Source organism: Adiantum capillus-veneris, chromosome 13 (assembly GCF_014529385.1).
Source record: "Adiantum capillus-veneris isolate H3 chromosome 13, ASM1452938v2, whole genome shotgun sequence".
NCBI lineage: Eukaryota > Viridiplantae > Streptophyta > Polypodiopsida > Polypodiales > Pteridaceae > Adiantum > Adiantum capillus-veneris.
Window position 1 is genome coordinate 113,920,865 of NC_140943.1, and position 22,799 is coordinate 113,943,663.

The 22,799-nt window shown below is 43.9% G+C and overlaps 1 protein-coding gene across 5 annotated transcripts in view; it reads right to left on the minus strand.

The window, feature by feature from the left end:
- Window positions 1–2,215: 2,215 nt before the first annotated feature.
- Window positions 2,216–22,799, minus strand: part of LOC147444681 (uncharacterized) — a 72,280-nt gene continuing 51,696 nt past the window's right edge. For all 5 annotated transcript variants that reach the window (XM_086527221.1, XM_086527220.1, XM_086527217.1 and 2 more), the window contains one exon: window positions 2,216–3,442. In XM_086527221.1, coding sequence (XP_086383347.1) covers window positions 2,645–3,316 — 672 coding nt within the window. In that variant the 5' untranslated portion in view covers window positions 3,317–3,442 and the 3' untranslated portion in view covers window positions 2,216–2,644. The remainder of the gene's footprint in view (window positions 3,443–22,799) is intronic.

A 22,799-nucleotide genomic window follows, 5' to 3' on the forward strand; every position in this document is an offset into this window, starting at 1 on the left:
ACATCATACGTCCACCAATCACACATTCATAACTTTAAGAAAAAATAGGCAAGAGATGTTTTAAAAAAAAATCATTCACATGACAACAACTTACAAGTTAATGTGCAATACATTATGATCATACAACACATGCTATGAATCACACGATCAAGAAAACTCAAATGGCCAAAACAATCAAGCAAATTCAAGTGGGCAATAAAACTCAAATGGTCAAACTAACTCAATTGATCAAACAACCACATTCAAATTGTCGAACAATGAAGCAAACTTAAAATGTAGCCAAGTAAATTCAAACGGTCAAACAATGGCATTGCATGTAATCTCTTCCCATTGTAAGAATCTAAACAATCCTAAGATTGAATGCAAAGTTTTTTAGCCCTATTGTAAGAGCAAGGGAGTATCGTAGATTCAAACACTAGCAAATATTATATTGAAAGAAAGTCACAATTTGGTATAGCTCACAATATGTTGGAGCTATGCTAGCCCTAAAGCAACATACAAAGTAGGAAAAGACATGGGTGAGTCAAACATCGTACCTACTATCTATAGTGTTTTAAAGCAACACCTCAAGAAAACACTGTCTGCGAATCAAAGAGGAGGTACATATTTTTATTCCTAGATTAATGTGGGAGTAAGAGACTATCAAATCAAAACAACCCATAATTAATTGAATGTAAAGACTACTCCAAATCATCATCAAACTTGTTAATGTAATTTCTCGATTAATTGTCCCACGATCAAGTATTACACGAATGTTCCATGTCTTATTTGCCTTGCGGGATCTGACATCCATTTTACCTATAGATAATCCACATAAATCACTAAAAATTTAACTCGAATATGGTTTGGAGAACAATTGCATGTTCCAAATGAAAGAATCACAATAGTTACATTTCGACAATAATTGTGTAAATGCAAATTCTTGGTTTTGAGAATCTTAGTAAATTGATAGATCTTGCATCATTCTGTACAAACTAGAGGCAAGGTGAAAAACAATGACCTACAAAAGAGGGTAAGAGAGTGTGGCACCCACTACCAAATGTCCATTTCTATAGAAATAGGAAACAAAATGTATTCACTGTGGAGCAAACGAAGGCACTACCTTCCAAGGAGAGAGAGCAACCATTGCACATATGAAGAAAGAAACCCCCTTGTACATGAGCTCAAAAAACCTCAACATTAACACTCCCTTTTTCTCAAAAGGAAGTGCCAACAAATGTCACCTAAATTTCACACGGCCTACATATACAAATGCAATGCTTAGTTCATACCCATCTTACAAGAAAAAGGAAAAAACAAGGTTGGTCATCATAAGCATGATGCCATGTGACACTAATTGACAAGATTTATCCAATGGTGCACAATTGTCCCAAGAATTCCACCTGTAGGCCAAAAAAATAAAACTACTAGAATAAGTCAAGGCTAGAACATGGCACCTCCAGCATGATAAAGAGATGGTTATTGAGTACAAAAGCAACAATTTCAATCTATGTTATCTTAACTGCCACAATATCTTGCTTGTTCACTAAGGATACCTTAAGATGGATATATCAAACACTAGCATCATGATCCACATCACAAAGTCAAAATAGCCTGCCTATTGAGTGCCTGACACCTAGTGTCACTCCCCGACCCATATACATATCCCATGTACATAAATTTAGGATACGCACAAATTCATCTTTAAAGGAAAGTGCAAGTCTAAATAGCCTGCCTATTGAGTGGCCTGACACATAGTCACTCCCCGACCCATATACATATCCATGTACATAAATATGGATGAATTTAGGATATGCACAATTTCATCTTTAAAGGAAAGTGCAAGGTGTAAACTCATGGTAGTCACCCATAAGACAATATAACCATCAGCTCGTAATATCGACTAAATAGTATGACATCCCCACTAACGTCATCAGTGCCCAATAGTGGGTGTAGAACTAGTACCAGTATATTCTCACATGCACACACACACCCCCCCCCCAACAAATATGCGCACACAAGAGCACACATCAATCTAAAGATCTTCCGTGCTGAGTTTCTGTCACAACCTGATGCTCATAATCAATACCAATCGGCACAAGCCTTACCCTTAGTTAAGATCTAAATTAAGCTGATGCAAAGCATCAGATTGCAACCCAAAACAAAAAAAAAAAGAGGATTTAAATTAAGCTTGATCACTCTGACTTCAATGGAGTATTATAAAAATACGCTTGCGGCACCAAACAATGATGCTTTTGAAGATAGATACATCACACATGATAAAACCCCTAACAAGTACAAATTTCTCAGTAAGGGTAACTTCCTGTTACATAATGTTCGAACCCCTTGGGCAAACAACAAAATAAAGTACCACCTTGTGACTATTGCAAGGGCTTTGGTCCGTGAAACAATGGATCCTCGCACTCTAATGAAGAAACGGTAAAATAATCTTCTTCGAGCCTTTTGTACTTCATGTGGGGGATGTCCCCTTCACTATGCAGAAATGATAGTGTAAATGAATAAAGCCTGAATAAGATTTTCTTTTTTTCTGGTGAGAATAATAATAATCAATAAACACCTTCAGAGAGTGTCGACCTAAAAAAAAATCATCGATATTTATGAATTACTCAATAGCATTTTCCCTGCAAATCCTGATATGAGAATATTATCCCACATCTGTCAGCTTTCTGTGAAAGGACCTATTGAGCCGCAAGAAAATATATACAATGTTGTAGGAAACCCACAAACAAAGAATGAAGGCCCCCAGACCAAACCCTCCTGCTGTGAACCAGATAAGTAGAAGAAACCCCAAACAGGCAACCCACCATGCCAGAAACATGTGAGCAAGTGACAAAGGCACAAGCATAAGTAACAACGCTGCAAGGCAGAATAGGCGGGTGACGTCCCAGAGTTTCCTCTTCACCACCCTCTGCAGCCACCTTGTCTCGGTCGAGAGGAAATGAAGCAGCGACAACAAAAATGGCAGATCAATGAATATGCTCGACAGATAGCTTTCCTGCAAATGGCTTCCCGCCGTCCCCGCGCTTTTGTTCATAGCCCGAAGCAAAATGAAATTTTTAGGTAGCTCCCTTACACCTCTCCATAAGCACGGACTCCGGCATTCTGGACAGAGCAAGCATCTCTGGCCCAACCGCGAGTCAACAGGAAGATATTCAAGACATGATTCACACACGGTATGGCCACATCGCAGAATTCGCGGCATGCGGGCTCCATCGTCAAACAGGTCCCAGCACACTGGACAATCTGGCATTTGCATCATGAGGGAGGGGACAGCTCTTTGTTGCGGACCATCCTTTTCAGGCACACTTGCCTGCATTATCAGCCAGTTTTGAAATGGAAAGCATACTCTGCTCTCAAGCTGTTAATTGACTTGAGAAAACCATGATTAAGATCCCTTTCCAAAAACTTAGAAGGGCCAATGCCCAGGTTCAACGATGAGGTCCTACAAAACAGGCAATACAGAAGACAATCACATGGAAGGCTAACAGCTAGTTTCAAAAATATGCACAAAACATTCCCGACAGAAGCATATCCTTACATCATCCAAAGTCTGTTAAGAATACAAACCAACAAAAACAAGGTTAAGCTCAACAAGAGCACATTTTTAAGGACAAAAACTTTGCATGAATTATGGATCTGCGCATATTCAATTAAACGCTCTCCAGAGTCTATATGCTCTAATAAAGAGCAAGTCAGTGACTAGCACTTTTTGAGTCCATTGCATGCTTTTGTTTTGAAACCATGCAAGAGAACAGGTGAGTTTGTAGTTTTCAGAAATTTCAAACAAGATAAGACTCCTTGCTCTATATCCATCGGAGACTACGTAATCTAAAAGACCAACAGAGAGAAGCCGGGAAAACATTCCCCAGCATTTCGAAATTCATGCAAGTTGTGCTTGTGCTCAATTTTGCTCATGTTTCGATGATCCTTCAATTCCCCACTCGTGAAGATATGAACCTTGATGCAAAGCAAAATTTTGTACATAACTTCTGAGAATATCAATTAATATAGACGACCAGAGGCTCAACCATCACAAATTTTGACCCATTGCTTCTTCCATCTGAGGTCTTCAAGCAACTGAATAGTAATATCTCTTAGAAGTCTTAATAACTGCTCATCATCTTAGCCCCACCATGCAAACAGGTCAACTCATGAAGTAAATGAGAAGTTTGTACAGGTGGTAAAGTGGTAACGCATGGAGTAATCAGCAGATACCATGCACAATTGCATAGCATGGCAATGTACAAGGAGAATGTTGGGAACGCCACAATGTCCGATGGTTAAGCATGGTATAAAAGAGGATAGTAATGTGCAGTAACTAATCCATTGCTCCAAAGAGTTCCAGCCGAGTGGTGAAAGGCTTCAAACGTCTGGTTGCACCATCTTCTACAGAGATGGAGTACAGAGCACCTTGCTAATTGGGCACTCCTCAGACAGTTACTACACCCCTGTGTGCCACAAACTAAGCTGCATTGCGCTAGGAACCCCATATTTCATGCTCTAACTTGGCACATCGAGGTGCATTATCACTAGGGACAAATCCAGGTTATTTGGTTGGATTATTGTTCCACGCAGACAACATAGCCGACAACATGGAGAGTTTTGGGATTGTTTTCTAGTTCCACCACAACATTGTTTCACCCCCCTTAGAATTGCGCCTTTCTAGGGCGTCTTTTATACATTCTCACCTTGTGAAGAACGGGGCGTCCAGGAAATACTCATCTCTAGGACCGGCACTCACATCTAAGCGCCTGCAGTGATATAAGTCACAACCCTCCCCTTTGCTTTTGAGAAGAGGATCCAGGAGGCCTCAAAAATCACAATCTAAATCCATACCAATTTGATGATGGCCAGGAGCCTGTTCCTGAAAAATCCACACAGTAGCAATCCAGTGACCAACAAACTGGACTAGTCACAAGAGAATGTGAAAGAAAAGGCTGATCACATGTACATACCACAAACATCCCACTAACTGGGGAACGACACCACTGGCTCATAAGCAACTCAACTTAAAAGGCGTAGGAGAAGGACTCAACCATGACCAAAAGGCAAATGCTCTTGAAAACTCAAGGAAGATGATGAACAATTGCACTATCTTACCCATGTTGCATGGTTTATTGATCAAATACAAGAGGGCTTGATGGTCAACGAAAAAAGACAGACTTATTTGCAAGCAAATAATGCCAAAATTTCAAACCGAATAGATCATAGAAAGCCCCTCTTGTTTAGTGGTTGTACAGTTTTTCTCCGCTAGGTTCAACTGATGGCTATCATAGGCAATGGGAAAGTCCATGTTGCCCTCACCTGGTTAGCCTGGCGTAAGCACCGACATCTATATGTACATGAAAGATTGTGCCCCATTTAGGTGCTTTCAAGATGGGAGCACGTACGAGTACGGACTTGAGCTGTTCAAAAGCAACATCGCACTCTGAATTCACATTCAAGTCCAAAATTACTATTACACAAGATCGGGAAGAAGCCAAGGGGCCAAAAAGAAACATAGTTGCCTACCGATGCAATGAGACAGCAGTGTCTCTTACATGGGTACATCTGTTTGGAAGTCGGGCTACTGTCGGGCTACTGTTAGCTGCAACAAATCCTTCCTTACCACAAAACACAAACACTAGACTGAGTACTCAATTGAGAACTTGGCATGATTGTCCCAGCAAACAATAGAGCTGGATATTAGAGCAGTTCAATGCCCAAGGAATCACCCAAGGATGTCTCCTTGCCAATGCATCTAGCTTTTAGCCGCAACATATCCTTCCTTATCACAAAGCCTAAACACTCGACTGAACACTCAATTGACAACTCGGCATGATTGTCCAACAATAGAGCTGGATACTAGAGCAGTACCAACACCCAAGGATGTCTCTTTGCCAATCTTGATTAAATATGATGCACACTAGCTCTATGTGGGCATGCTACTATGATTTCAAAGCCAACATATGTTAGTAGAACCTAAGGCATCTGACCCTTCTACAAAATTCTCTTAGTTGGACTATTTCTGAAAACCATTTGCAGCCAAATAAGCATGTATTTTCTCATACCAAGCACTTGGAGCTTGCTTCAAACCATACAAAGCCTTCTTCAATGTGCACACCTTGTTTTTCTACCCTTTTTTGACAAAACTGTGAAAGTCCGTGTTACATGCTTGAACACTCCAAGGGAGAAATCAATAACAACACACGAACAAAATCTACAAATAATTGAACTTGAATAGAGAGGGAGAAGAGGAGAGCCGACACGGCACGGCGGAGTTCCAAGCCAAGATACATTGGCCCCAAAAGTAGGCGCCCCTTTCAGTATTTGTTTATTATTGCTTCACAAAGGTACAACTCGCCAAGGGTCGAACTCTCTCCGAGACTCTACGTCCAGATGCTCTCTAAGCATGAGGCCCCAAGGGTCCTTATAAACAATACAAGGGATGCCAAAAAGCAAAGCCCCAAAAGCATCTACTCTCAAAAGCTAGCACCAGAACTATTGAAATTTGCCAGTGTAAATTGCGGAAATTCCGTGCAGATATGCTACGTGGCATGTCAGCAGAAAATGTGGAAATCAGCTCCAGAGTTAAAGCTTCAAGTTTTAGGGTTTAGGCCCCTCAGTCGTGCTCTGTAAGTTTTTCAAGTTGGCACGGGGTTAGTTTTTAAACCCTAACCCTTAGGTCTCTCGGCTGCGTTAGAGTTTTTAAACTCTAACCCCTTGTCCTCTCGGCCAGTCCTTCCAGTTGGGCACGCCTCATGAAACAATTGTAATAGCCCTCAATTGGACCTGCAAAACAGCCAAAGGACAGAAACTTTATTCAATAGACACTAGCTCTATGTACCCATGCACCAAACTCCACAAATCCAGCACTTCTACAAAGACATCAGTCACTGATCAAATCACATTTCTATCGAGGGTCTCGGATACAAATCATGATCATTGTAACCTATTTAGCAATCACATCTAGACCACGTTGATCTTTTCATGGATGTCTTGATCTACTAAATCTTGTTGCTATCATATCCATATCCGTCTTTTCACATTTCAAGCAAACGGTGTCCATGACCATCTCCACAAGACAGTACACTCACATAGCATGCAGCCCACAAAAACACACACCTAGTTAACATTGTACACTCTATTTCAATGTTTCAATCTAGCCAGCTCATCCTGTCCAAAACTCTTCAGGCACCTAGATCATAGTGTAGCCATCTCATCCTTCCGGAACACTTGATGTAATGTGCAGCGGAAGTGAACGATGGTGTATGGCTCAAGCTGAGTGCTCAGTGGTGCTCAAGGTTCCTTTTACTTAGCGGAAGGGAGAGCCTTCCGTGCTTTTTAGTGAGAGAATGTGCAATGACCAAAACAAGAGAGTGGAATGCAATCTGTGAGTGAGTGCAAGAGTGCTAGAGAGAGAGAGAGAGAGAGAGAGAGAGAGAGAAAGAGAGAGAACAGACGACACCAAGGGCCCCCCTCTCTATTGGTAGAGAGGTATTTGCTTTAGATTGCACAAAGTCTGGTACAATGCTTCTAGATGTTGTGGTACTTGATGACGTCGACGTCAAGGGTGAAATTTGAAAATGCTAGGTAAGTGGATCTGCTTCTGTGGCGGTTCTACGGGGCTAATCTGCAACCGCCGATGCATGGCTGGTTTATGCTGAAATTGAAAACGCTAGGCTGATCTGGGTGTTGGTGGAAAACCGGCAAGGATTTGCTAGTGGCAAGGGTGCAATACGGCGAGGTGAAGGGCTGATCTGAAAACGCTGGTTCTTAGAGCTGAAAACGCAGGTCTTCATGGGCTGAAAACACTGATCTCCATGCTGAGAAAACATTGAGGTTCTGCTGACTCTTGCGGCACGACTCCGTGCTCCTGTCAACTCCTAGTTCGTCTCCCTTTCTCATGTGCCCTGGGTCTCCTTTTATAGCCACAAAGTGCTGGGTCGAGCAAGCTCCCTTCAACCCCCACGATTCTGACAAATAAAATAAATGACTTATAAAGTTGGTTCACATGCAATCCAAATTGGGTCAGTGCAATGGAACATGCTCATGCTAAGGGTTGTGCAATCAGAGGGTAGTGCCTGGACATGCACGGCCCGCGTACAGGCTTACAAGGTTGCCAGAACACTTCCTAGGCTTCCTAAACCCTAGAAGTAGGAGCAGCTTGTCTACATGCACATAGGGTTAGATGTGCACGTGACATCCCCCCCTTTTCAGGGTGAGGTATTGGTACCGAGTTGTATGGTGTCCTTAAGAGTCCGCCAACAACTCCTCTGGTCCTGCGAAGTGCTCCTCGCCGGCCCACTCCGTTGCATGGATCGCGCGATACTTGAACTTCATGAAAGTTTGCAATGCTTGCTTCTTTGGACCACGCCGAAAGCGACACAGAACGATCTGCTGCGGCTCCAATGCTCTGACTTCGTCTGTGATCTCGGGTCCATCTTCTTCAAGAATCTCCGCTGAGGAATATCCCTAAAACTACTTAAAACAAAAAACCATAAACATATCCGTTCCATGTAGAGTGACTAGAAAACGAGTATTCTTTCTAAATGATTGTGCATGCAATGCAAATGAACAAAGTGACAGAGTCTCAAACCGTTCACCAAACACATGTCAAAAGTGTGATCTAATCTTGACTTGTCGTCCTAACGCTATCAACTATGGCAAATCACAACGGAAATGCCAATGCTTGATGGACAATCGTGCTCGTGCTTTTTCTATGACTAGGTCATGCCAAAGAATAAACAGTAAAGCGATTGACAAAACGGACAATCGTGAGACATTGTGAATTCCTTAAATGGAAAATCGTTATATTTTCTAGAGTGATCTGCATACATCCATGCTCATCCGTAAGTCAATCATGTGCATCGTGCAATACGGCATGCCTATGAAAAGGGAACACATAAAGACGGTGGCGAAAATACAAGAGACCGTCACGAATGAGAAATTCGAACAATGCATACTAACTAATCATGCAAACACAAAATGCTTCATGACTCGGTTCTTTAAACCTCGACTCAAGAGTCAATGTAAGGTGCAGCCGAATGAATATGTTTGAACTTTGCTCAAGATGAGTGCTCCGAACTATGCTCAAGGTTTTTTTGTTCTTATGGAAGGGAGAGCCTTCCGTTTTTAATGAGAGAGTGCAATGATCACAAACAAGTGAATGAACACTGTGCGTGAAAGTGTATGAGACTGAGAGATAGAGAGAGAAGAGAATACGACACCAGAGACGTTGTAAAACCCTCCTCCGAAGGCCCCACTCTCTATGGCGAGAGTGGTCTACTCATGATTGCACAAATCTCTACAATGCTTGGACTTGCCGACGATGTCGACGACGATGAGGACGACGACGAGACGGGCTGAAATCTACAATCTTCTATCTGCTGAATTCTGACTCTATGTCGCTGACGATGTTGATGGCGACGATGCGACGACGACGCGCTGAAAACGCAGATGCTGAAATCTGCGTTTTCCGGGCTGAAACTGTAAACCTTGCGGAAACTGACCGTGCGGCGAAGAACAGCTGCGGGAAGGTGAGATCTGCGAGGTTCGGGACTTGATCTGCGGTGTCTAAGGGCTGAAAATTGAAGACGCTGGTGGTTCTTGATGCTCCGTCGCGATGAATCTGCAAAACGTCGGGGCTGATCTGCAAACCAAAAACACTGGGCTGATTTGAAGTCTTCTTGCAAAAACGATAGGGCTTTTGATGGTTCTGCTGTTGCCGGATGTCTTGCAAATGCAAAACGCTAGGCTGATCTGTGGTTCTACTATCGCCGGGAATCTGCAAGTGCAAAAACGCTGGCTGATCTGGGTTCTTGATGCAAAACGCTAGCCTCGCTGCTGTGTAGCAAAAACGCTAGGCCTTGCTGGGGTTTCCTACTGAGAAGGTGCCTGTTGAACCGAAGCTCCTGCTGCCAGAAAGTGCTAGTGCTAGGTTTGCTTATATACAAACTTAGCAAAATTGCCCTACCTACTTTCCAACAAAAGTCACTTAAAAATAACAAGTGAAAAATGTCAAAAATAGGGAAAATAGGTCTATGCACTGTAAAAATGCTACCTGCACGGTCTGCGAACAGACTCATAGAAGTGCTAGATCACTTCCTATTCTATACTGACTTGACTGAATTGAACCCTGGTCATGCTGTAGCTTGTCCACGGACACATAGGGTTGGATGTGTCACGTGACAGTCAAGATCGGTCCTGCATACATAATCTGCAATGTGGTTAGCTTCACTAGAAAGATCATCATCCAAACCACCAAATTGCTAACAAGAGTGGAACCATCTAGCTAGACGGTCACTCCAAGGTGTATTCGGTACACACTGGAGCAACTTGAAGACTTGATGATCCTTACAAACAATCACAGTTCTATCATGCAAAAAATGCGTGTCGTGCTTCGGAGAAGACATGACAGCATGAGATTCCTTTTCATGCAAAGACTCATTCTTTTCTAGATTGTGGGACTGTGTACTGAAAGAAACAATCATACTACGTGTTTTATCCTCTTTCGAAACATGAGAGTGAGGGACTAATGGCAAAGACGGAATGTTCTTGTCACAACGAAGAACCACGAGAGGTGCTCCTTCAAATGTGAGAGAGAGAGAGAGTGTTTTCTTTTCAATCAATGTGTAGATTATAACCTTTAAACCACTTGATGCTAAGAATCAAATCACATCCTTTGAGAGGAGAAACCACAAATCTACGACGAAAACCAACATTTTGAACTAATAGTGTCACATCAGGACATTCATGCGTGAAAGAAGAGTGCATGCCAAGAGCAAATCCAGAGATCACAATGGGATCTATGGGAAGAACTTCTAAAGTGCGCTCTTCACAAGAGAGTAACTAATCATATCATGCATACTACCCGAATCAAACAGGATAACAATGTGTGTATTGTTCACATGACCATAACATTGCATGAGAGACTCATCTACATGATCATGATTTAGGACAATCTCATTTCATGTGACCTTTAGTGTGACACTTAAAACATCGTTTGTCTCGTGCATATTCGGCTCGTTCTTCAAGAGTTAACCTACCTCCTACGATCCCTTGAGCAGATTTTTCATCAGGTGTCAACTTAGGGGTGTCCTAAGTTTTAACCTTTCCTTTAGATTCATTGTGAGAATTTTGTGCTCTAGGTGTAGAAGAAGAGAGAAGAAAAATTACCGTCATGCTTACCAATGGTCTTACCATGCTTACCATTCGGTTGGTCTTGAGAAGTACTCAACTTACTCTCCTTTGGCGTGCCTTTGTTGTGCTTCATCTCTTGGGCTAAGGCGATTCTGACGGCGTCCTTATAGTCCTTAGGGCTGAAAACTTGCACATCGAACTTGACGTACTCGTATAACCCAAAGAGGAAAGCCTCCATGCGATCCTCATCCGACTTACGCAATTGAACGCCGATCTGTAAAATACAGTTATACCTGCCTCGGTACGCTCAAGATGCTCAGCCAACTGTGACTCCTGCCAAGCTTGATACCAATTAATGGCATCCAATGTTAGATACATGGCAACCGTCAAAACTTTATTGTTACTTGTTTTCTTGTTAGTCGCAAAGTAAGCATTAAATTGATGCAACCACGAATGAATCATAGAAGCATCCATCTTACCGTCATACTTACTAAACGTCAACTTCTCAGTGACTGGATTATTAGAATCTTCGCCTCTACTTGTGCTACGTGATGACTCGCCAACCTCCTTGAGTGTCGAGGAGAGTCCTGTAGGACCAACTCCTGCATGCATTGGTCTCTCTATGCCTCTCGCTCTAACTCCATAGCCGCTCGCTTCTCTTCGGCCGCTATGCGTTGAGCCTTGCGTGCTTGCTCACGCTCGAGCTCCATAGCTGCCATTCTTTCTTCGGCCGCTAAACGTTGAGCTTCGCATACTTGCTCACGCTCAAGCTCCATAGTCTTCACGATCTCTATCCATGGCGGCACGTTGAGCCTCTTGTTGTAGCATCATGTCCATCATCGACTTGACCAAAGCTTCTGCTTCTTCTGCTTCTAGGGTTTAGGCCTCTCGATCGGGATCTACAGGTTGGCTCCATTCTTTAATGGCTTGCATGTCAGCAGTTTGTGACATCCCCCCTTCTTGAAAGAAAGTAATCATCTGCGATTATTTTCTGACCAAAGCTTCTGCTTCTTCTGTTGCTTCTAGGGTTTAGGCCTCTCGATCGGGATCTACAGGTTGGCTCCATTCTTTAATGGCTTGACAAGTCAGCAGTTTGTGACATCCCCCCTTCTTGAAAGAAAGTAATCATCTGCGATTACAACATATCTGCAAAACAACTCAAGTTAGCTCAAAAATTTCCGAGGGGACATTCCAAGAGACAATCTGAGGGACAATCAGTTTTCTCAATCTAGATTGGAACTCTTGATATCTTGGGCCGTTGGCTTTCCAAAAAAATCTCATCCAATAAGGAGTCTCATGAATCGGAGCTCTTGATATTCTGGCATAGTAAAAATTAGCCATCACACCCAGACTGCGTTGGCGGCTGATCTCCAACAGGTGTCTTGATGCACTAAAATTACATACCCGGGCAATCTCATCCAATTAGGAATAATTCAGTGGTTGGAACATCACAATGCAACACAAATGCTCACATATGCATGTTACAAGACATAGAGCTTCCGATGAACACCTCCCCCGCAAATAACCAGGCCAAGGTGGAAAGGTACGGAGTGTACGGTACATAATCAATACGTAAGGTACGTACTTCTGTACGGATCGGCCTTTAAGGTACGTGACCAGTACGTAACATTTGTAACAACAAAAAGAATAGTGACTTTAGCATTTTTCAGCCCATACATACTAGGAACTACATAGAGTCGACATAGATACTACTTCAAACATCCATTAGATACTGCTTCAATGTCCATTAGATACTGCTTCAAATGTTATCCGTACTTAACTCTTAGAAAAAGACAGAAAAATGTTATCCGTCTTTTTGCTTCAAATGTTATCCGCAAAAAGATTTATTTGCTTCAAATGTTATCCGTACTTAACTCTACCATCAAAAAGACAGAAAAATGGGAATACACTATATGATACAATAAACTTTAGTCCATTGCCCAATGACAAGATGCCCCTAAAAAAACAAAAAAACAAAAAAAAACAAAAAAATTGTGAAAGGGGGGGGGGGGGGGGGGGGGAAACGTACACTACCTATCCGTACGTACGGAACCGAACCGTACGGCTGTACCGTACTGTACGGATCAGTACGTACGTACGGATGCAACCTTGAACCAGGCCATGAACTGTTCAACGACTCCCTCATCACTCCTTCCGCAAATAACCTAAAAAGGTCCGGGTCGGGAGATATAGAGGCCTTTTACAACCAAACGCCCTCCAGACCGCAACCTGCGTCGTGTTTGGAGGTTCAAGCATACAACCAAACGCTCCCTAGACATCTCGTTTCCTTCATTCGGAGGTGCGGATGGACTTGAGTCCATTAGCCCTACTATCTTCTATTCACGGGTACTATTCCTAGATGGTAATCGAGTTCCAGAGTGGGATTCCAAGATTGTACTTAGAGATTTGGATGGGGATAGGCCTCTTGTATTCTCTTTGCAGCAGGCTCAAAGAGTTCTCCACCTTCCTTGGTAGATCCTAGAGGTCCTATTCAATTCTTTCTGGATGTTTTAGTAACATTGGGAGAGTAAAGGACGCCCTAGGGCTAGGGAACGGAGGACGGGGGCGGATCAGGACGGACGGGCGGAGGTTTTTGCCGACCGATGATAGGCATGGCCGTTCGGAATGTCGTTCGGGTCATGCAACCAGCAGGCCAACAAGCACATTTTTTGTTTCAGTCATACACGGGCATATTTTAGGAGGGTTTAAGGACCCTTTTACACAAGGCCAAGGGGCCCTTTAAGGAGGTGTTTGGGAGGCCTTTAAAAGAAGGTGAAACCGGCCCGTAGGGAGACAGGTAGGGCGATAGGCGTTGGCTTTCACCTGAAATTCTTTACTTTAGATACACACACAGAGCACTTTGCAAAAAGAACATGCGACGGGAATTAACACTTGAATACACACACGGCTCGGAAGCTAGAATGCCCCGAGCAGACGCCGAGAACCTGTAGGCCCCAAAATTGGCGCCCCTTCGGTACTTCTTTATTCTTTGACAGAGGGAATAAAACCTGTGATCTCCTACGAGCTGCCCTGCATAATCCAGGCTGAGAAACACCTATTATGGCCAGATTTCGGTAGCATAACTGTACTAGGACGCTTCACAGTCAGTATCCCCACACAATAGATGACTTTCCCGACGCATATGAACACTTTGCAAAACCTGGCGAGAATCTGCAGCACGCTGAATTCTCTGTTTTCTGCCCCGAAAATGTGCCAAATCACCTCTACAGCGGTCCCCTCGCGTCCCCGAACCTCCTGGGGGTATTAGGGACCATTTAGGGCCGAAACCCTAAACCTGCAAAAATACACAGCAAGCGCTAATTCCCTGTTTTGGGCTCCGTTTCGCGTGTCGGTCGCATCTATAGCAAGACCTCGAGCTCCCGCACCTGTAGGGCTACTTGCCCTTTGAATCGGACGAGATTTCTCACGTGAAACCTCTCCGAACTCACCTGTACCTACGGGGGATTAGCCACTAGCTAACCCAGTACCTGTGCAAGAGGCTCTTGCCTCAGCAATCGCGCATGAACCCACACAACTGTACATCAGTCAAATGAAAAGCCCCCCACAAGGGCATCACATAACTGCACGTAAGGGAGAGAGAGAGAGCAGTGTGTAGCGTGCAGGGCATCACTCCTGGCACCACACTGTACATAGAGGGAAAGGAAGCATTCCATAGCTCTTAACCTGTGGCAAAAACCAAATGAAGCCTCCTCCCAGCTTAAAATTCAGCGCCCATTTTTCTGCATGAGGCAAGTGCATGAAAATTTGCCACTTGGCACATTTACAAGCATTTTCTTGTTTCGGGTTTGCCGCTTAAAAATCTCCCGACTGATTGCCCAGTTGACTTCGCGGCAGAGTTGTAAAATGTTACCCTAGTCATACCGGAGGTAATGACGCGAACACATTTCACGGCCCATAATAGCAGTTTCCTAAATTTTAGGAAATGATTCTGTTGGGCTTCCACTGGTCATCTGACCGCATCCAAAGGTACAATGTGGCCCAACTGTCGGATACTTTCTGTTTGTAGTCCCACCTTGACTTTATGCCTTTATTGAGTTCACTTCCTAGTATCCACCAACTTGCTAAGTGCGACGAGGGGACCTATATGATCTTGCTCTGAGCCTAGACATCCTCTTACTATACAAATTCCAGTGCCGACCACTTCCCGTCTGCGGGTGAAACTACCGTTCACATTGGCCATACAATGTCCGACCGTTTGCTACTTCAAAAAGGTCTCAAAAATAAAACAAAAATCATTGGAAAGAAACCAACAACTAAGGTTAGCAGTTGCCACGTCCTCGTGACATAGTTAACAGCTGCCACGTCCCCGTGAGACAGAAGGCCTCCTAAATGCTTTATCCCCAACCTCTGCTCCATGCTCAAGCCTCATTGCTATGTTTTAGCTCCACCCTCACGAGTCACTTGCTCCCTCGCTCTACTCCCGCAAGCTATAACGGGAGGGCACCATGAAACCGGCCTGTTAGCTTCAAAAAGGGCGGTAGACTTTAGACTTAAACCTTATTTTCTTTCACCCATTTCATTTGTCGCTCACTTTACCTGTACTTTCAAGACACAACAAAGGGGAAAGGGATACAGGCTGCTAGATTGCACCTGTATGAGAAGACCGACACCAGATTGGCCCCTAACTTAGGCGCCCCTTTCGGTATTTCTTTATTGTTTAAAAGAGGGAATAAACGTTGTGGTTCCCTACAAGCTGCCCCGCACAAGCTTGGCTGAATTTCAACTGTTCTGGCCCGATTTCGGCAACATAACTGTACTAGGACCCTTCACAGTCAGTATTCCCACGCATTGACTGACTTTCCCGACGCATACGGGCACTTTACAAAACCTGGCGAGAATCTGCAGCACGCTGAATTCTCTGTTTTCAGCCCCGAAAATGCGCCAGATCACCTGTACAACGGTCCCCTCGCGTCCCCGAACCTCCTGGGGGTATTAGGGTCCGTTTAGGGCCAAAACCCTAAACCTACAAAAATACACAGCAGGCTGTAATTTACTGTTTCGGGCTCCGTTTCGCGTGCCGATCGCATCCATAGCAAGTCCTCGAGCTCCCGCACCTATAGGGCTACTTGCCCTTTGAATCGGACGAGATTTCTGGCATGAAACCTCTCCGAATTCACCTGTACCTGCGGGGGATTAGCCGCTAGCTAATCCAGTACCTCTGCAAGAGGCTCTTGCCTCGGCAATCGCGCATGAACCCACACAACTGTACATTGGTCAATTGAAAAGCCCACTAGAGGGGCATAACATACTGCCATAGGGGAGAGAGAGGGCAGTGCGTAGCGTGCAGGGCATCACAGGCACCGCACTGTACATAAGAGGGAAAGGAAGCACTCCACAGCTCTTAACCTCTGACAAAATCTGCAAATGAGCCCCTCCCTCCTTCAAATTCAGCGCCACTTCTTCATGCATGAGGAAAGTGCACAGAAATGTGCCACTTGGCACATTTACAGTCTATTTCCCGTTTCGGGGTTGCCGCCTAAAAATCTCCCAACCGGTTGCCCAGTTGACTTCACGGCAGAGTAATAAAATGTTCCCCTTGTCATTCCGGAGGTAATGACGCAAACACATTTCCAGGTTCCAAAATAGCAGTTCCCTAAATTTTAGGAGATGCTGCCATTGTATCTTTCTAGGTCATCTGACCCCCTTTGTACACTGCAGCCACACCCAAAATTGAAATGTAGCCCCTGTAGCAAAGGATTCCACTTTGGCTAGTCAATGACCCCACTTTGGCTAACCATAGTCCTTGTCCAACCTTAGTGCTCTCTTGCCCTCAGGCCTAGACTCCCTCTGGACAGTTCCACACTAGCTATGCAATGCAAGGCAGTTAGATTTCCCGAGGGGTGTTTCCAAAAAGTGAAAGTAAATAAATAATAAGAAAGAAATCACCAAAAAGGATAGATAGTAGTCACACGCTGGTGACATACCCCCCTCTTGAAATCTCAAACGTCCTCGTTTGCATCTATGTCGTACATGTTCACCGTCAACACTGATGTATTCAACACCTGTAGACACATGTACGACACATACATGCTCATTGTCAACCCTGGTGTATTCAACACCTCGTCGACACATGTATTGCCTGCATGTGAACCCTATCCCAATGACAATGTGGTAGCTTCGCACTCTGCCATTGCTTTGAGTCACTAACTTTCCAATGACAAAATGGTAGCTACACATTTTGCCACTGTCTTATAGTACACGTTGGGCCCAGTAACACTTTCAAGCATACCCAAACCGATAGTTTAAAAATGCAGTTACACACGTACCCTTTAATAGAAGCAATTACTGTATCCTTGACAAACTGACAAGAAATTGTCACCAGGAGGTGTATTTTTCCTGTTGCCTTCCGTAAATAAGTATTAGATATATTTATTTTATTTTTACTTGTTTGTCCCGGAACCCTTGAAAAGGTGCAAGTGGACATTGCATGGCCAGTGTGAAACGGCTGCAGCCAAATGGGTTTCTCACATCGGGGATCTAGGCCGGTCAGACAGGGATTGCCCGGGCCAGTTAGCCCTGAATTCTGATGAGTATGGAAGCTCATGTGCGCCAAACTGGAATTTGGGCCACTCGTCAAGTCACTGCAACTTTATAAGTTGAAAGGGGCCAGTAAATTAACCCACATTGCAGATGTTGATCAAATGATAGTCTTCAATGATGGTCAGGAGACCGATAGGGACGCCATGGAAGCATCTCCTAAAATTTAGGGAACTGCTATTTTTGACCGGAATATATGTTCGCGTCATTAGCTCTGGAATGACAAGGGGAACATTTTATTGCTCTGCTGCCAAGTCAACTGATGCACCAGTTGAGATATTTTTAGTAGGGAAAGCCCAAACTCGGACTGGGCGACGTGTCAGCCTGTGAGCGATTCTGCCACTCTGGGAGGCAAAAACGAGCTGCATATCAACAAAGGGGGCGCCATTTTCAGCCTCAGGTGGATTGTAGCAGGTACAGAAGCTATGGAATGCTTACCTTGCCCTCTATGCACAGTATGGTGACGGGAGTGATGCCCCACACGCTACATACTGCTCTCTTTCTCCCCTACGTACAGTATGTTATGCCCCACTAGTGGGCTTCTCATTTGACCTATCTACAGCTGTGGGGAAATATGCTTTCATGCCGAGGCAAGAGCCTCTTTGCACAGGAACCGGTGTAGCTAGCTGTTGCACCAAAGCAGGTCCACGAGAGGGTGATAACCTCTCGATTGCGCAGTAAATTCAGCACTGTCTACTTGCTGTTTTTACTCTGTTTTGAGACTGTTTTGTGCCCGGAATGTTTCCAGAATCAAGGGGCACCAAGCCCAAGGTGCAGGGAACAGTGTAGGGACCGTCGTGTGCCCAAATCAGATCAAAAACAGGACTGAACCAGAAATTACATCGACCTGAAATTTACTGTTTTGTGCTCCCGATTGAGGGATAACGCCAGTGGGATAGAGTCCTGAGCTTGGAAACTGTTTCGGATTAATTTCGGTACCGTGATCCTACCGAAATTTTGCCGAATCTGGAGAGTACTAGCTGAATGCAGGTGTTAACTTCCAGGGACTCTCTTTTTGTAATTCTCTCTCTCTAAATTAAAGAAATACCGAAAGGGGCGCCAGTCTTTGGGGCCTACAGGGTGTCGGTCTCGTGTGCGCACTGACATTCTAGTCGCTGGACGCAACTGTGTTCTCTTCCCTTCTCAGTGCTCTGTGTAAAGCTAACAGATAATTGAAATAGTACCGCCCTCTACGTTGTATAGGCCGGTTATAGAAATACTCACTTCTATAGCACTAACCATACTTTTGGACATTCCATAAGAGCAATTGCCAAACTGACAATCTGTACAGCTCTAACATTCATGTAACAGGTATTTCATTTGAGCTCACTTTAAATACCATGTACATCATTTCTTTCAGAAGCCATTGTCACACTGACAATCCATGTAGCTTTGAAACTCAAGGGATCAAGGTAGGTTGCAAATCGAAGGCTTCAAGGTAAGGTGATAACACAGTTGGTGACTCTGCAAGTTCACCTTCTTCCATCCACTTAGCATCCATTGGTGGATAGTTTCTGAACTTTACCAAGTAACGCCTAGAAACCTTGCCTTTCACTTTTCTTTCTTTATGTGCCAAAATCTGTTCCGGGACCAAGATCTCGTCAAGTTCCTCGACTTCCGGCTGATCTTCAGCTGGCATATCCTCTGGCACATCACTCACATAGGGTCTGAGAAGACTCACATGAAACGCATTGTGAATCTTCCAACTGTCAGGCAATTTCAGCCTATATGCAACATCACTGATTATGTCGCATACTTGAAAAGGCCCATAGTAACGCATGCTGAGCTTTGGAAACAGCCTTTCCTTGCCCTTCATCTTCTTTAGCCTTGCCTTTTCAAAATTTAGGAGCACCCAATCACCAAGTCAAAATACCACTTCACGACGGTGACGATCAGTTGCTTTCTTTTGCTTTGCCTAAGTCTTTTCTAAGGCCACTTTGACCTTCTTGTACATTTCATCCATGTCCTGAACATACTTATCTGCTTCAAATATCTTGTCCTTTGTATGCAGTATGGGAGGAACTTTCTTGCCACCTTCAACTATCTCAAAAGGTGCCTTGCCAGTTGATGAATGCACTGTATTATTGTATGCATACTCCACCAATGGCAAATATTGCTCCCACTTTCCTTTATGCTCTGACACATAAGACTTCAACAGATCTAGGACAGTAGAATTTGCCTCTTCTGACTGCCCATCTGTTTGAGGATGAAATGACGAAGAGAATTTGAGCGTTGTGCCCATATTCTCAAACAAGCCTCTCCAGAACAAACTTGTCATGCGTGGATCACAGTCGCTAACAATCAACTGTGGCATGCCATGATACTTGAAAATATTGCTCATAAACAAGCGTGCCATTTGATCTGGCTTTATCTTCTTCCTGACAAGAATAAAATGAGCCTGCTTGCTGAATCTGCAAATGATGGTCCAAATACCATCGTTTCCTGTGAACGTTCTCGAAAGATCAAAGATAAAATCCATAGCAATACTTTCCCATGGTTTATCTCGAATAGGTAGTGGTTGCAATAACCCTGGTGCCTTTTGCCTGTCAAACTTGACCTTCTGGCAAATTAGGCATTCTCGCACAAAGGCATCCACATCTCTTCTCAATGTAGGCCAGTAGAAGAATGTCTCGACCGCTTTAACTGTAGCATCGATACCACGATGCCATGCATACGGTGGGACATGACTCTCTTCCATAACTTTGCGTCGCAATGGCTTTGTGACACACAATCTGCCATGCATCATCATGAACCCATCTTTGAGAAGATAGTGTTCATGACGTTGTCCATCCATTAGCTGCTCGAAGACCCTTGCAAAATCTTCATCATTTCCATATTGTTCCCTCATATCATCAAGTTCATGATGATAAGGAATTGACACAGCTGAAATTTGTGGCTTCCTTGACAAGGCATCAGCCACAACGTTCTTCTTGCCTTCTTGCCTTTCGCATATGCTTCTCAGATAACTTTGCCTGTGTCAAGAAGTATCGCAAGGTCTGATGGTCTGTTTGGACAACAAAGTCTGCACCTAGCAGGTAGTGTTTCCAACTTAAAAGCGCATGAATCACGGCCTGCAGTTCTTTTTCATAGACTTGCATAGTCTTTTCTGGCCCTTGCAAGATTCTACTCTCATTGGCTACTACCCTGCCATCTTGCATTAGCACTGCACCAATGCTACTACCACAGGCGTCACACTGGACCACAAATGACTTCCTAAGATCTGGCAACACAATGACTAGATCTGAAGTCATCTTTTCCTTTAAGAGATTAAAAGCTGAAATCTCTTTCTGTGTCCATCTAAAGGTGACTGCCTTCTTTTGAAGAGCATGTAAAGGTGAAGCAATCTCAGCGAAATTTCGAATAAACCTTCTGTAATAGGAGCGTAGTCCCAAGAAACTTCGGACATCGTGCACCGTCTTCAAATCTGGCCATGACTTGATCGCTTCAACTTTTGCAGGATCCATTCTGACACCATCCTTTGAGACAATGTGTCCAAGAAAGTGAATCTCTTCCAAAAAAAACTCACTTTTCTTTGCATTGATGAGCAACCTATGACTGCGTAGCTCTTTGAACACAATGGCCAAGTGATGCCTATGCTCCTCTTTATTCTCTGAGAAGACTATCATGTCATCAAAGAATGTACCAACAAACTGCTGGTGTGAACGGAAAATTATGTCCATCATCCTATTGAACGTAGCAGGAGCATTTGTGAGACCAAAGGGCATCACTAAAAATTCGTAAAGGCCAAACGTTGTTCTAAAAGCAGTCTTGTACACATCCTCTGATCTAATGCGGATCTGATGGTACCCACTCTTTAGATCTATCCTGCTAAACATAGCTGCTCCTTCTAATTTTTCCAGAATATCATCAATTCTAGGTATAGGGAACCTATTCTTGATGGTATTCTTGTTCAGTGCACGGTAGTCGATGCACATACGCCATGAGCCATCCTTTTTCTACACCAACAACATTGGAGAATAGAATGGGGATGAACTGGGCTGAATCAGCCCCTTTTCTAACAGCTCCTGTACTTGGCCCATTATCTCTTTCTGCTGAGCCGCACTAACCCTGTACGGAGGCTTATTTGGTGGGCTACTGCCTCGCACCAAATCTATCGCATGGTCGTCGAGTCTCTCTGGAGGTAATTGAGACGGTAATGAATCGGAAAAACAATCACTATACTGTTGTAAAAACATTGACTTTTCTTTATCTAGCACAAATAAATTTGATTCATCACAATCTGACACTTCACGTGCAAAAACCAAGTACGCAGAAAGATGCTTTTTTATTACAGAAGTAATAGCAGAAGCTGATACAGTGGGAATAGACTCCCCTTTAAGCTTTACATCCAAAATGTGAGTCTTTCCCCTGCTCTGTACAGTGATCTTTTTGTTGTAGGCATCCATGATTCCCTGTACACGAAACAACCAAGGAATACCTAACAACACATCACATCCGTCCAGTGGCATGATGTAAAATTCTTCAGCATCTACATAGGACTGGATATGTAGGCGCAACATTCCAATGATGGGTGTCACAGCCTCTGTATGGCCAAGACATGCCAAACCTGCCTCTGCTGTATACCCCATCTCTTCAGGTCTGATTCCCAACTTTGAAGCCAATTCTGGGAAAATGAAGTTGGCTTTGACACCTGGATCAAAGAAGATAAGTACTGTTTGATCCCTGACCTTTCCCCATGCTCTACAAAGCTCACTTGCATCTGAATTGGGCTTGTCGCCCACCATATCTGGCACTAGACCAGCCATGGGCTTCTTTCCTTTCTTGTCCTCCTTGTCTTCAGAATCAGCTGGCCTTTTCTTTGTAGGACAATTGTAAGCAATGTGGCCAGGCTGCTCACAGATGAAGCATTTGTTTTCTGACCTCGGGACCTTCTTTTGCTCTTCTCACTTGTGAGGAAAATGTCTTTTCCATTTCTTCGCTGGTCCCTTTTCTGATTCAGCCGTAGCTTTGTCTTTCCCTGCGTTGGCCGGCTCCTGAGTCACTTTAGGAACCTCCTTGGGAACATACTTCTTCGCTGGATTTTTCTTGGCTGATCCTTCCTTGACGCCAGTATTAAATTCACAATCTTCTCCCTTGAGCAAACCATTGCCAGTGTTTGC